Source organism: Oncorhynchus kisutch, linkage group LG2, assembly GCF_002021735.2.
Source record: "Oncorhynchus kisutch isolate 150728-3 linkage group LG2, Okis_V2, whole genome shotgun sequence".
NCBI lineage: Eukaryota > Metazoa > Chordata > Actinopteri > Salmoniformes > Salmonidae > Oncorhynchus > Oncorhynchus kisutch.
Window position 1 is genome coordinate 17,724,458 of NC_034175.2, and position 15,845 is coordinate 17,740,302.

General features: G+C 45.9%; 1 protein-coding gene across 9 annotated transcripts in view; it reads left to right on the plus strand.

Annotated features, from left to right (window-relative positions):
• Positions 1–7,865: 7,865 nt before the first annotated feature.
• Positions 7,866–15,845, plus strand: part of LOC109908378 (chondroitin sulfate proteoglycan 5) — a 44,961-nt gene continuing 36,981 nt past the window's right edge. For 2 of the 9 annotated variants that reach the window (XM_031789331.1, XM_031789307.1), the window contains exon 1: positions 7,898–8,542. In XM_031789331.1, the coding sequence (XP_031645191.1) occupies positions 8,446–8,542 (97 nt within the window). In that variant the 5' untranslated portion in view covers positions 7,898–8,445. Of the gene's footprint in view, positions 8,543–15,845 lie in introns of all 9 variants that reach the window. The other 7 variants (XM_031789290.1, XM_020507049.2, XM_020507046.2 and 4 more) reach the window with 6 other exon arrangements.

Below are 15,845 nucleotides of genomic sequence, written 5' to 3' on the forward strand. Positions count from 1 at the left end.
CGCGTTCGGTTTTTATAGATATTGTATTATTTCAGGGAGTGTAAAATATCTAGAGCATGACGAAATGCTCACATTATCCTGGGAAATAGTTAGGAAAGAGAATATTCTTATCTTTTTCTATACATATTTCGGGGTAATAATTTTATGGTATACATAACTAAAGCCATATTTAATTTTGTCTGGTGAGGATTCTAGGACAAAGGCAAGGTGCTACAGAGGAGAGATGGCTCTTTGTGTAGTTGTTTTGCTGCTTAGGCTCTTATGCAGCAGCTGCAAATGCATATGAGGAAAAATTATAACGGCGTCTATTCATCCTGGTGTCATTTAAGCCCTAATCCCAGGCAGCCAGCACTGTAATCTGGTGAGAGGGGGGGCTTTCTCTGCCCATGGAGATTGGCCAGGAGGATGTTATTGAGAGGGATGAGGGACGATTATGTCTTGGGTTGAGTGGGGGTTGGGAGGGGTGTTTTTATTTTTATCTGAGCAGCCGTAGAGGAGGGAAACAGTGATCACGCACTACAGATACAGTAATGACAAAGCATCACCCTTTAGAACAGTTAGGCAACCCTGGTCCTGGAGGGTCACAAGCACCTCATGTTTTTTATTTAATCGACCTGGAAGACCAGGTGTGTTGAATTTAGGCAATCACTGAACTGCTCAATCAGCTCAGATGGTCAGGTGGTGCCTGAAACAGAACAGGGTTGCATACCCCTACTCTACGATCTACTTCTCTTCACATAAACAGGCTCAATGTTTTGAACAGCTCCTCTCCAGACCTGAAAGGGCATCTACACGGAACAAAAATATAAACGCAACATGTAAAAATCCCAGAAATGTTACATATTTCTCAAATGTTCTGCACAAATTTGTTTATTTACCTGTTAGTGAGCAAATCTACTTTGCCAAGATAATCTATCAACCTGACAGGTGTGGCATATCAAAAAGCTGATTAAACAGCATGATCATTACACAGGTGCACCTTGTGCTGGGGACACACCACAATGCCACAGATGTCTCAAGTTTTGAGGGAGTGTGCAGTTAGTATGAGAGCTGGTGCCAGACAATTGAATGTTAATTTCTCTACCATAAGCCGCCTCTAACATGGTTTTAGATAATTTGGCAGTACGTCCAACCGGCATCACAACTGCAGACCACGTGTATGGCGTTGTGTGGGCGAGCAGTTTTCTGATGTCAACGTTGTGAACAGCGTGCCCGATGGTGGTGGTGGGGTTATGGTATGGGCAGCTACAGTCAACAAACACAATTGGATTTTATCGATCGAAATTTAAATGTACAGAGATACCGTGTTGAGATCCTGAGGCCCGTTGTCGTTCCATTTATCAGCCACCATCACCTCATGTTTTAGCATGATATTGCACATCCCCATGTCGCAATGATCTGTACACAATTCCTGGAATCTGAAAATTACCCAGTTCTTCCATGGCCTGCATACTCACCAGGCATGTCACACATTGAGCATGTTGGGGATGCTCTGGATCAACGTGTACGATGGCGTGTTCCGCTAATATCCAGCAACTTTGGACAGCCATTGAAGAGGAGTGGGACAACATTTCACAGGCCACAATCAACAGCCTGATCAACTCTATGTGAAGGAGATGTCATGCTGCATGAGGTGGTCACACAGTGGTTTTTTGATCCACGCCCCTACCATTTTTTTGTAAGGTATCTGTTACCAACAGATTCATATCTGTATTCCCAGTCATGTGAAATCCATAGATTGTGGCCTAATGAATTTATCTCAATTGACTGATTTCCATATCTGAACTGTAACTCAGTAAAATCTTTTGAATTGGTATATGTTGAGTTTACATTTTGGTCTAGTATAAAAGCATGGCAATATGGTGGACAGGACACCTATCCAGTCCTTGTGTTTACCAGTGGTCACAGAGGAAAGAAGAGAAGGGGATCAACCTCCCGGTCCTCCATACACTCTCCTTCCTCTTCCCCAGCTGGGTGAGTGGTAGAGATAGACGCAGCGAGAGAGTGTGCTGCTGATGGGCACGGGGATAGAGACGAGCTGCTCCCTGAATGAGTTGAGATGAGATGTTTCATAATTGACACAGTGTCTCCCTCTGCCCTCCCACAGCTGTGCCGATTCTGCCACTGCCAATGAGCTTTACTCTTCACAACTCAAGCATAGCTCTCCTTCACGCTCCCCTTCTCTCCTCTGATTTCCCCCTTGATGTTCATTCTCCTCATTTTACCTTCACCTTGATTTTCAACATTTTATTTTTCTTCTCTGCTCCCTCTGCAGTCCCATCTTCCTGTTCCTCACTTTGGTTGCTTAGGCTACAGATCGAGAACCCTTAGTAATTGAAGTAGCCTAACATGCTGCTATTGTGTCAAACAGTTTTTAGCATCAGCCCAGCTGTCTTGCTTACCAGTAATGGCAATAGTGTGTCAATTTCATCCTTCCCTTCGGGCCAATAGTCCAGCCCTATGTGCTTGATTTAGTGGCTGTAAACATAAACAGATGCATAAGTATCATCCATAAACAGATTCATGAATATGAAGTGATTTGTGTTGACAGGCCTTAAACAGGTCTATGAATAGGGCATTGGGAAGAAGAGGATAGAAGTGTCCTCCTTAACCATAATGCATACAAACCTAGGCAAAATGTTCCCAGTTTCTGTGTGTGGCTGCAATAGATGCTCTGTGCCATTGAAAACATATTTCCAGCGCAATGCAAATGTAGGGAGGATGAAGCAAATAATGCCAGCCTGTGTGAGTAACACCATCTGTTTTTTTTAGCAGCGTACGTACGCCTGTGCCTGTGTAACAGGTAGGTTCCATCTCTATCTGACGCACAGAGGGTCCTTGCCCTTTCACGGAGGATGTTGCCATGGCGACATTCTTTCACTGTATAGCACTAGAGCAAGTAGCGCCATGGGCAATCCATCACAAAGGTTAGTGTCAAAGAACAGTGGCTTAGTGCTATAATGATAATAATCACGGACTGCATTGAAATAGTGCTTTCACCATGCGTCAAGCACTTCACATTGTGTATGGTTAACTCCATCCACAACCAATACATAGCATCCACTTAGGTGGGTGGTGCACGGCAGCCATTTTGTGCCAGAGACTTCACCACACATCAGCTTTTGCAGTAAGCCAAGTGTGTGTGTTGTGCTCCTGACTGACAGGTTGTTGTCTCATACTGTAAGCGCTGACGGGGATGTAAGCGAGGGGTTTATTAAAGATGGAGGATGTTAAAGTAGGGCAGCGGTTCACACTGCCAGAGGGGGTGATGGGGAAAGGAGCGACGTATGCAAACCTCTCCTTATCTCTCCTCTCCTTCACCCACCATTCCTCTCTCCTCACAGACATTCTCATCTCATTGTTTTAATCACTCCAACGCAGGTATCAGACCAGATTCATTTACGATAGTATTTCCCAACGTTTCTCAGTTATTACTCAATATTTACTGTATTTTTGGAGGGAAATGGTCAAGCAAGCTTTTTTTTTAAATGTCAGTCTTTGTACTGCAGTCGCCCATCTATCCCTTCTCCCCTATGAAGTGACCTTTGACATGTAAATGGAACTGACAAAAGCCAGTGTGAACTACCCTGAAATGACATTTAGATACCATTCGATTGTACTGTTGCAATGTAAACACTGGCAATGGATGACTCATGCATAAAGTAGCATCACACACACACACAATCAGCCTCACTTACCGTGCTTTTAGTTGTACACAGGGCTACCAAATGTTCCTTTCAATTGCTCCGATTCTGTTCTTCCGCTCGACTGATTGAGTGAAAGCCATTGCTGAGCAGTACTTAGCTAATTATCCCAGTCATAGACTGTAAAAGTGCTGTCGACAAGAGGTTTCAGTGCTTCCTAATGGGCAAAGCAACTCTGGCAGCCCCCGCTTGGATTCCTGCAGTTCTGTCATCTTTCTGCTGGGTATTTGATGAGAACGCATTAGCTGTGAACACATGAGGGGACAATGACAATAGAGCTCTCTCTCTTTCTCTATCTCCTCACACACACACACACACACACACTTGAGCTATTATGACCTGTGTTTCCACGCCTCATTGCGTCCTGGCCGACGGATACATAAACATTCCGTTTCGCCCCATCTCCCTCATTACCTGCATCCATTTTGTCTGCTACTGTCTCAAACTTCAAATTATGCAAGAAGAAATCCTCAGTGGCTCGACAGTAGGCTCCAGTGGCTAGGATTGATCTCTATATCCACGGCCCACGTTGACGACGTGATATAATGAAAGTACAAAAATGCAGCGTGATCAAAGTGTATGTGTGTAGTGTGTTGTGTGCAACTTAACTCTCATTGTTCTCTCTACTCAGAACCCCCCCCCCCCCCCCCCCCCCCCCCCCCACCAACCCTTCAACAGGCCCCACTCTGCTGTTGATGACACTGTCATGTCTTGTTTATTCATGAACCTTGTATTTACTGACTTACTATGTCAACATGGAGTCTGTAGAATTAGGAATGGTGGAGTCATGAGTCGCCAGTCCCTCTCAACTCTCATATTGGTCATTGGCCTCGGCTAACTGGTTCCTGCAGAGATTAGTCTTGTGCCATTTCCATGAGCCAAACATCCACCAGTCTCATTGGAGCCAATGTTGCTAAATTGATCTAAATGGTTTCCTGGAATTGACGTATGAGAGGCGATCAAATACTGACACGTGCCAGGCTGTGCTTTATTTTGACACTGGTAAATTTGCAGAGAGGAAAACTGGTCCAGGAAATGTCTGGTTTACAAAGAAAAAAAGAGAAGTATGTTTGTTTGTGTGTGTGTGTGTGGATGTGGGTTTCCATCTGTGCATTAGACCATTCTTTTATACTCCCATCTTAGTTTCTGGAGCCTGTGAGTGGGTGGTTGCCTTGGCTATGTACATAGTAACAAATGCTTGTGCAAATTACTGAAGCTTTTCTGCCGAAGGAGGGAGGAAGAGAGAGAGAGAGAGAGAGAAGGATGAGGAAGGTGTTGCTGCTGGGTGCAGAGAGGGAGAGGAGGGGGGGGGGGGTGACTGGAACGGCTGAGGCTGAAGCTTACATACAGTATGTATGGAGGGGGGGACGATGGTTTGGATAATTGGTGGCCTGTTCAACGTGCTATGTTTGGGGTTTAAACAAAGAGGGAGGGGTTTTGAGGATGGGAGTTTGTTTTAAAAGGGGGGGGTTTGGGGATGGGAGTTTGTTTTAAAAGGGGGGCACAAACAGTTTAGTTCTGCTCTGGTTAGCAGCACGTCAGCACGTCTCATCCAGGAAAAATAACCACTGAGACTCTTCTCCATTCATTGATAAAGACCTCATGCCACACCACACACACAACTACGAGTATGTACACACACACACACACACACACACACACACAGCCACCTCCCACACGAACACTGTCTCTCCCTCTGTCTCAAACTCCCACATGAGTGTTTTCACTGGGCATGTATACAGTAGCTGGAATTCAGAAGCGAAGCAGCCTAAAAGGTCATTGTCTGGCCTCATTAGCACTATCTTCCACACAGCTGTAATAATGAAACCATAATGAGATATTATTAGTAAGTATATAAAGTAATGTGGGTCATTGAATGACCTGAGATCATCTGTTAAACTCTTCTCCAATCTCACTTTATCATGTTCATACCTAACACAGGATATGTTACCCACACAGCAAACATCTTGCAGTGTTTCTTAGATAAAGGTTAGGGATAACGGTCTAATGTCTGTTTGTCAACGGTATAATCTACAATAGCTTTAGAAACATTCTGAGAACATTTCAACAACAGAGCTAATGGGAGGTGTTCCTAGAACATTGAAGAAAAAGGGAATCAGAGGGGAAAATCCATTATGTCCCAGTCTTTTTTTGATTGTTAGATGGGTAGGTATGACCTTTGAACCTTCCACCTTTCCAGTCTGACCTACGATGACCTCAGTCTTCCCCAGGGTGTCCGAGAAACTGCCTAATTGTTACATTGTTTGTTTTGTTGTTGTGTGCATGCATGCCTGCCTGCACCCAGTACCCCTGTGTCACCAGAACCGGATAATAATTGTTCCCCTGAGGTGGGGGGGCAGACATATTTTTGGGGAGAGGAGAGTGAGGATTATTGTCTAATCCCAACGTTGTTGACGGCCCCGTGTTCAAAATTAAACCGATTGGTGAGGCTTTCATAACAACAGTCCTGGCTAGAGCAGACATGATAGCTGTAAGAGGTATTAACCCAAAATGAGTATATGACACCCAGAGACAGATCTGGGGTGAGGTGGTTTGGGGGGTCTATTTGGGCATTGGGGAAATCTCCTCATCTAACCCATCAACCTGACTCACACATAGCCAAATGGCTGATTCAGCTCCGGATGGGTTCATTTCTTAAGGGGAAATAAAGGGGGTTGTCGGGTGAGTAGAGAGGGTAGTGAAAGTCAAGTCGCTCTGACTCAATCGATCCCATCTCAAATGTTACTATATACATAGTCACTCAGGACATAGAGGATACTAACAATGTCTCTGTATAATGTTTTTTTTTAAAGCATGGGGACTGCAGACTTTGAGAACAGTTGGTGAAGGAGAGCTCTGATAGATGATTTCTAGATCTTAGCAAAGTTCATTGAGGGGAGAATGAGTGTCTGAAGGTACTGTATGTCTGTTTGTCTGCTCCCCCAAAGAGGAGTATTGGTAAGCAGGGGGGCTGCAGACTGCTTGAGGCAGTCTGCAGGGCGCGACCACACACATATACACACACACAAAGCCCTCACAAGAAAGTAAAGTGATCATCTTCAGGTCAGGTGTGTTGGAGAGGTAGGATGTGTGAGTACCATCCTTAATTTAGCTGAACCCTGCCTACGTGAAAGCGTTGAAAAGTCTCATTTGAAATAGGACAGTCCATTAAGCATTTGTTTCACACTGCATTTCTACTTGACTTACTTTCCACAATTAACACACACATGTGTGTGTAACACACACGTGCGCGTGCAGCCAAGCATTCACATGCTCACAAAAACACGCACACACACAATATAAAAGCCTGTTGCCGGGGCTTCTTCCCCTCTTCCTCCATGGTCTTCCTGCATGGTCTTGTGGCCAGCTAGGTCACTCGTGATACAAGTCGGTATTCTAAGTCCACCCATGTCTGAGAACGTTGGGAGATGAAGTGTAAAACGCCCACTAGGGGCAACCGTGAGCATTGTTAAATAGCTTCAAGCATCTGCCTCTGATTCCAAAGATTGCATGTTGGAATCCAGCAATAGAACGTTTTTGATGCTATTGTTTTAAGCCTATTCATTCTGAGTTAATGCCTAATCTTAAGAATTTGGATGTAATGCCTAAACGAAATCCTAACCATAAAAATACGGAGTTAATGCCTAAACTAAACTTTAAACACCTTGAAATGTCATGTTTGGAAGAACTTCGAAATTTCACATTTGAGAAACATGGATGAACATGTAGCCTAATTCTGACCTGAGGCTGTGAGAGCTGGTAGCTTGTGAAAGAATGTAGGACCCCTACCGTCAGTACCCTGGGCCCTCATGCATTCATCACTGCATCCCAATGTCTCTCACACCCCACCGAGTCTCTGCTGTTTCTTTCTTTATCTTAACACACAATTAACCAAAACATGTTGTTTCTAAAGCATTAAAACACTACTTTACTTTAAATCTCCCTCTCATCCAACTGTTATGTGGCATGTGGCCCATGCACCGAATAGTTTGACCACAGTGCTTAAAACCCATGATTTATTTTTAACTTGATTTATTTGGCCAAAGCATCAATATCTTCAGGGAAATGCTTGAAACATTTGACAGTGGAAAATAAGCACACGCCTGCACGCTCACGCAGAAGTATTATCATTTTTATTTTAAGTCTCCGTTTATAAATTGTGTTTAAAAGGCTGGTGGAGCGCCGAGCTGAGTGTGTGCACTGGCAAGATCCAAGTCTCAGTTGAATAGCAAATTGGTCCAAATTATTGAAAGGAAAAAAGCCTTGGGAAGAGGAGGGGTAGGAGACCGGAGGAGGGGGGCAGCAACAATCCTTTTCCCTTCCCAGATGGTGAGAACAGTGCCGATCGCATCACATTCCGCGGAACGTTCCCAGTCGTCCTATGGTGAAGTGCCATCGCTCTAATCAAAAACAAACGGAGCCGCAGCATTCGCTTGCGCTCAACTCAGCTCCAGTACGGAACGTCCATCCTTGGCTGTGCGAGGTCTCCGTCTGGCCGATATTCGGTGGCGACGGGGCCTTGAACGATTGAACTGTGGTTAATTGAAGAAGCGGGAGAAGTAAATACGAGCACACCACTCAAGACGAAGTTACTATGGAGAAGCGCAGGGAGGCGGGAGTCTAACGTGGATAGGGGGCACAAATCAAATCAAAAGATTTACTATTCGGATTAATACAATTTTGAAGACTTCATTTTGAGAGGGATTTTCATCAGATTTTCTGGCCATTATCACACGCAAGCATGAACGGAAAGGAAGCGAGGTTTTGCACGGGATGCTGGAGGCTACTGCTGCTGTCAAGCATTCTGGTTCTACACTTGATTCCCCTCTTTGTACATGGTAAGAAATCATATCATTTTTGACTCACAAGAAAGCATGGGTTGTCTCTTTGTTTCCCCTCGCATGCGTGTGATAGGCTGACCACCGTGAAACCAGTGACAAAACACACTTGCACAGAGAGTCAGTCCAACAAAGGGGACCAGTGAGCCTTCTATTGTAGACTAGAGCCGACTGGTCATGCGCTCACTCTCAGAATAGTGTCATTAATTAAGCACTGCACCATAGGTTATCTTTACCCAGGACGCAAACCAATATTTTATTTGGGTTATGATATGACATTTTGGGTGGGATATTGTCGGGCAATGTGTCAATTCCAAAGAGTGGCAATTGCATGGATGTTGTATTGGTTTTTGGAGAGCCGGATGGCACAATTGCCTTTCAGCAATGACCCACTCTCTGTATCGGTGTTACCGGGTAATAGTGGCGAGCCGATGCGCTAGGACTGCTCCCCCTAGGCTGCTGCTGTCACTCTGGCAGTGATGGAGCCAGGCGACACAAAGGCAGGATTACGGTCGGAGTCTCTGTTGCATTATTCATCAACCAATTTGGACGGACATTCTGATACAGCGCGCCTTGGCTTTTATAGAAAACATGAAAAGACACTTTATCCTCATTGTCTCATGCTGAATCACAGCACTTCTTACATGTTAATAATGTTGTTGGATATGAATAGCCCAGGGATAGAATCAATATGACATCATGGGGATATAGGCTACCTAATCTAGTCGATTCATTTTATTTCAATTTCCTTACGCGGTCGCCATTACCATTAGATTTTATGTTTGGCCACTTCTGCTTGGATGGGAGGATGATGCCCAGTGATTGTAGGAATGGGAGCGGGAATTGGTACTCTACAGGCAATGTAGTCTGCGGAAGGATGGGATGATAGGCTATATTTATTTGTCCATATGTCAGTCTGTGTAGCCTCTGGAGATTGGAATCTCCCTGGCGCGTCGCTGGTCCGGGTTGGTGCACTATTGTCCAACCGGCAAAAAGAGGATCCGTTTATGCCCATCACCGCCCAGCAACAAGGCACCGAAGACGGTACCAATGCGCCAAGACATGCTTAAACAATGTCCGGATTAAATGGGTGAATATATAATATAACGTCAGCCTTGTCAAATATATACAATCATAGCTGCAGGAAAGTAGGTGTGCTGAGGGTGCAGCACCCTCTGATAAAAATACAATTAAAAACATTAGTTCCACAAAATTTGTGAACTAGGCTTTTATTCATTTTCTTGCGTCACCGGTGGGCTGTGGCAGTGGCACCACCTGCTCCTTCTACTGTGAACACTGTGTTGACCAAAGAATGGTGTCCCTAACAATGACAGTTGTTAGGGACAGGGCACCTCTTCTTGGTGCCATTTTCAGTCTTCCGAAGTGAAGAGATGGTTGGGGGTGAGGGACGTAGAGGCACCTCCCCTCCCCCACTCAGAATGATGGCTGTGTGAGCGGGTTTGGACGGGTGATGGAGGGGGTAATGGTAGTCAAGGCTCAGCCACATTTCCAGGATTTATGTCCCTGGGGCCAGCATGGTGATGGACTCTGGGAATGATGGACTCTGGGAAGGTCAGCCTTCCAGCCCTCCTGCCTGCCTGCCTCTCCCTCCTGCCTGCCTCTCCCTCCTGCCTGCCTCTCCCTCCTGCCTGCCTCTCCCTCCTGCCTGCCTCTCCCTCCTTTCCTCTGCTCTCCTCTGGCCTGCTGACACACATCTGCCGCGGACAGATTATCTTTGAAACGCAGTGTGTTAATCTTCAAGCCAAATCCCCCCAGCCTTTTATATAGCAGTTTAGGAAAAAACACACATTTTCATCATAACAGTCATTTTAAAATCAATATAAAGTAAATTGGAGATATAGTGCACATCTCTCTCTCTCTCTACCTCTCTACCTCTCTCTCTCTCTCTCTACCTCTCTCTCTCTCTCTCTCTCTCTCTCTCTCTCTCTCTACCTCTCTACCTCTCCCTCTCTCTCTCTCTCTCTACCTCTCTACCTCTCTCTCTCTTGCTCTACCTCTCTCTCTCGCTCTCTCTCGCTCTACCTCTCTCCCTCTCCCGCTCTACCTCTCTCTCTACCTCTCTCTCTCTCTCTCTCACTCTACCTCTCTCTCTCTCTCTCTACCTATCTCTCTCCCTCTCGCTCTACCTCTCTCTCTCTCTACCTCTCTCTCTCTCCCTATCTTGCTCTACCTCTCTCTCTCGCTCTACCCCTCTCTCTCTCTCTTTCTCTCTCTCTCTCGCTCTACCTCTCTCTCTCTCTCTCTCTCTCTCTCTACCTCTCTTTCTCTCTCTCGCTCTACCTCTCTCTCTACCTCTCTCTCTCTCTCCCTCTCTCGCTCTACATCTCTCTCTCTCTACCTCTTTCTCTCTCTCTCTCTCTCTCTCTCTCTCTCGCTCTACCTCTCTCTCGCTCTACCTCTCTCTCGCTCTCTACCTACCTCTCTCTCTCCCTCCCTATCTCTCTCTACCTCTCTCTCTACCTCTCTCACTATCTCTCTCTCTCTCTACAATCATTAGGAGTACCTCAACCCCGTGTACCTCAACCCCGTGCACCTCACATGCTGCTTGGTAGAACATCTGCAATCCACCTCCCTCCATCTCAAACAATGGCGTGCTCCGCGCAAAGACGCCTCTGCATGTGTAACATGAAACCCACTTTCGGCAGCTCCTCTCGGTGTTGCTTCAGAGGGATTGTGGAGTGACCTTGCATCTCATCAGAGGAGGAGAAGCACGGGGAGAAGCAGAGAAGAAGACACAATAGTGTTATCCTGTTCTCTCTGTCCTACCACCTTCACCCCCTGCACCTCCCTGCACCCCCTGCTCCAAGGTTCTGCCTCCAGTTGCCGGCAGGGGACCATTAACCAAGGTGTCGGTTGGCTTGACCTGGCCAGCCGTTTAAACGTGTGTGTGAGCATTCCCATAGGTTGTGATAGTGTTAAGAATAAGTGTGTATCTTTGTGTTCTTGCACCTTCTAGTAGTCTGTGTGCGTGTCAGTGAGTTCATGTCAGTGCACGCGCCTCCTAATGTGTCAGCGCACATCTAGTCTCCTCCACAAAGCGAACCGTGCTCTGCAATGCGAGCGGAGTGTATTACATCACCGAGACGGGCGTCCATAGTTGAGCCCTGTCCTATTAGTATTCATTCCCCCACCTCCCCCTGTCAAAGAGGTGGTCCTCTGTAGCGCCGTTGGTAGAGCACAGTGCAACACGAGGACAGTGGGTTCCATTCCCTGGACCACCCGTATGTCAAATGTATGACTGCGTGACTGTAAGACACTTTGGATAAAAGCATCTGCTAAATGGCATATGTTATTATATATTAATAAAGACATCCACCACTCTAGCACATTCAGCTGAACCAGCCCAAGACAGAACAAAAGGAAAAACAAGCATAAAATGGATAATAAGATTACTGATAGCTGGATTAATGTGGACTGTGTGATCCCTGGATGCCTTTGAAAGACAGGAGTTTATCGAATCCTTGATTTTTAATTAGGCTAATCACTTAAATCAGTGGTTCCCAACCTTGTTTAGTTACTGTATAGCACCAACTGAATTTAGCTCTGCCTGGAGGACCCCTGTGGTACCCCCTCGTGTGCATTTTATGGTATCATGAGTCTCAAGTGCCCCCTATGGATAGGCCAAGTACCCCAGGGTTCCTATTACCTCTGGTTGGGAACCGCTGACTTAAACCAATCAGGAGGAAGCAGGAAGGTAAAGGAGGAGAGTATGGACACCGGAGTGGCATGCTGAGAGAGGACAGGCTCCCTGTTCTGCATTTTGATAACACACATGCATACACACAACCAGGCATACACAAACTTCAAGTGTTATGTAAGCTACACACCTGCACACACACCCTTTGTTCTTACGCAATGAATATTTATGTCTGGAAATGTGAGTATTAGCATTTTGTCCTTGTAGTGTGTGCGTGCATGCGTGTGTGTGTTTGTGTGCAGATCTGTTAGGTTAGCAACGCTGCATCAACTCTCTCTGCACAGTGAGGGCAAGACCGTTGCCATGGCAACACAGCCCTTCTCCAGCCTGCCACCTGTTGAGCACAAAAATGAAAGGTTTAATGTGATGGAGGGAGGAAGGTATAGAGAGAGAGAAGGAGAGAGAGAGTGGCAGAGTGGTAGGTGGAAATCAGTGCAGGGGTGTTCGTCTGCTGAATGCAGACTCATGCATATCCACTTTCATCGATATTAATGAATGGTATTGAGTAAAGAGAAAAAGGTTAATGCATTATTCATAATGGTTATATAGTGTGTGTGTGTGTTATACGTGCACACGTGTGTATGTGTGTGTCTATACACAGTATGAAGGTCCTCTCTTGAGGATTGTTTAGAGGGAGCTCACTATAAAATCAATGGAAACGAGTGATCAGTCACACTCACTCTCTCACACACAACCTCACAATCCTTTTCACTTGACTATCATCCTTTGCTGTTCATCTCTCTCTCTCATGCTCACCTAACTGCCATTTCGTCTGCTTATCTTTTTCACGACACCATCCTCCTATCACACACTCTCATTCTTGGCATCTCCATACTCTCTCTCGCTTATTCTGTGCCTCCCTCCGCTCTATCTCTCCATTTCTCTCTCAACTGCTTTCTCTCTTTCCCTCCCTCCCTCTTTCCCTCCCTCCCGCTTTCCCTCCCTTTTCCTCCCTCTCTTTCCCTCCCTTTTCCCTCCCTCTCTTTCCCTCCCATTTTCCCTCCCTCTCGTTCCCTCCCATTTTCCCTCTCTATTTCCCTCCCTCTCTCTCCCTCCCTCTTTCCCTCCCTCTCTTTCCCTCTCTCTTTCCCTCTCTCTTTCCCTCCCTCCCACTTTCCCTCCCTTTTCCCCCTCTCTTTCCCTCCCTCTCTTTTCCTCCTTCTCTTTCCCTCGCTTTTTCCCTCCCTCTCTTTCCCTCCCATTTCCCCCCCCTCTCGTTCCCTCCCATTTCCCTCTCTCTCTTTCCCTCCCTCTCTCTCTCTCCCTCCCTCTTTCCCTCCCTCTCTTTCCCTCCCTCTTTCCCTCTATCCCTTTCCCTCCCTCTTTCCCTCCCCCTCTTTCCCACTTTATCTCACTGCTCTGGCCACCCTGACCATTGACCCTTCACCCCTATATCCTTCTGTCGGTGTCAGCAGACACTGTCTGGGAGCTAAAAATCTGTCACAAACAATCACCGTCCTCTTTACTGTCTGTCATAGCCAATCACAATCCCCTGTTTCATTTGGAGGTAGGCAACGCATCCCAACTAACCAGGAAACAAAAGACTTGGCAGATAGCCAACATCAACCCTGTTGCCCCTGGCAATGCCAAATATCTCTCATTACCGCCACCCACGCCCTCCGCAACAGGGGCTGGAACCTACCCCAACCCCCCCATACCCCCCAAACACCTCAGAATACCCTTTAAGGGGTGAGGGGGTTCCTTATGTAACATTGTCTGACTGTCCTGTCTGAAAGTGGAGCACAAAGACCACTTTATCCCCCCCCCCATCCTCCCAGGCCGCCACACACCGCTCTCTGACAGCCCTAAGTCCGGTGATCTGCTGTGGCCCCTGTGAGCCTGATTCCATCTGGGCCAGGGGGACAATCAGTGGTGGAGGCCGGGGACGGTGAGAAGACCAGGTCTAAACAGGGACCTGACCCTACCCTGGCAATCCCCATTCAGGCCATTGTGGCATCATGCCAGGCTGCCACCCTGCTGGACCTGTGGATCTAATGTCCATTTTATTGGGCATCCCGTATACCACAGCCTTGTTAACAGACTCTGTGTCATAGTGGGCACAGTGTATCTTGTTGGCTGGGATTGGGTTGATGTTCAGGATGTATGGTTACTCATGCTGAATAGGTAAGTCACCTACCTCTATCTCACACAAGTCTCCCTTTGATATCAATCCATGAGCTACACAATAGTTTTGCCTCTGTAGGCCCACCTCAAGTTAGGCGTTAAATTACATTGCATTTTTTAGATAATTACATGCAGGTTTTGTATTCTCTGATCTCCTAAAACTTTTCTTGATCACAAACAGTCTCAAACGCAATATGAAGTATTTTTGGACTGGTATTAATAGTCTCGCCTTGCAACTGGATAAATCAAATCAGTGTCTTCACATTGTTTAAAGAGAATGAGACTGCTATTTGTCTCTGGTGTATACAAGTCTTTCAATGGAAACCTCAACTCGAGTAACTCCAAGAATGGCGTAAGCAACTTAATGTGTTCTAGTTTGACTTCAGAAACAGCCACACATATACGGGCAGGCCCACTCTCCTTGCATGTGAGCAGAAGTGTCTAGGACTAAACTTCAGTTCTCCTTATTGAATCAAAAGCCTTTATTTGTGGCCTGGTCAGGTGATGAGGAGATAGATAGCTGTGTACTAGTGGGAGATATGGATCTGCTGTTCACAGTGGTTCTCTATCTATGGGTCCTGGCTAAGGCTGCAAAATCCCGTGAACTTTCAATAAAAGCCCTGGTTTTCCCAATATCCCGGTTGCAGGATTCCCGGAATCTGGAAATCTCCAACCAGAATTTCTGGAAAACCAGGGAATTTATGAAGAGTTCACGGAATTTTACAACCATAGTCCTGGCTGGTGAGGCCCAGCGAAATCAGCGACCTGTCAAAAGTCTCCTTGTTAATCCAATTAGGTTAACAAGACTCTATGTGAGGATGCATTTTTAATTGAGACTCACTTTAGAGAATCAGCAAAGTTCCCTGGCAGACAGACACACTGCTGCCTCCAATAGAGTGGCTCTTCAAGAGCACCACTGTTGTCCTCCTTAGAGAGAGACAGACAGAGAGAAATGGAAGGGGTTGAGAGAGTGTGTGTGTGTGTCTATGGTGTTAAGTGATTAATAACCTTTCCTGCAGTCAAATGACCAAATCGCCCCCTAGTGGCCTCGTGGGTGGAATGGTATTCATATTTTTCGTAATTTCATAATTCATTAACGTTATTTATAAAAACCTGCCGAAAATCTGGTGTTTCTATGTCAAACGGTTTCGTTATATTTCAGTCTTCTGTGATGTATAGTATATACAGTGTTATATTGGTATGCAAACTCAAATGTAATATATTTCAACTCTATATCTGACATTTTTCAGGTGTTTTCTTTTCTTTAAGCACATAACCATGGCTGTGAGGTGTATACTTTTTTCAAAGTAGATTTGGTTAAGACTACCAAGAAACACTCTGTGTGACCCTGATTTAGCCCACTGCAGTAAAAGGTTTTAAGAATCCTTTGAAGATGATTTATTTTTTTCCTTGAAGTAATCACTTGAAGATTCAAATTTTGGAGAACCTATGATTCTCCAT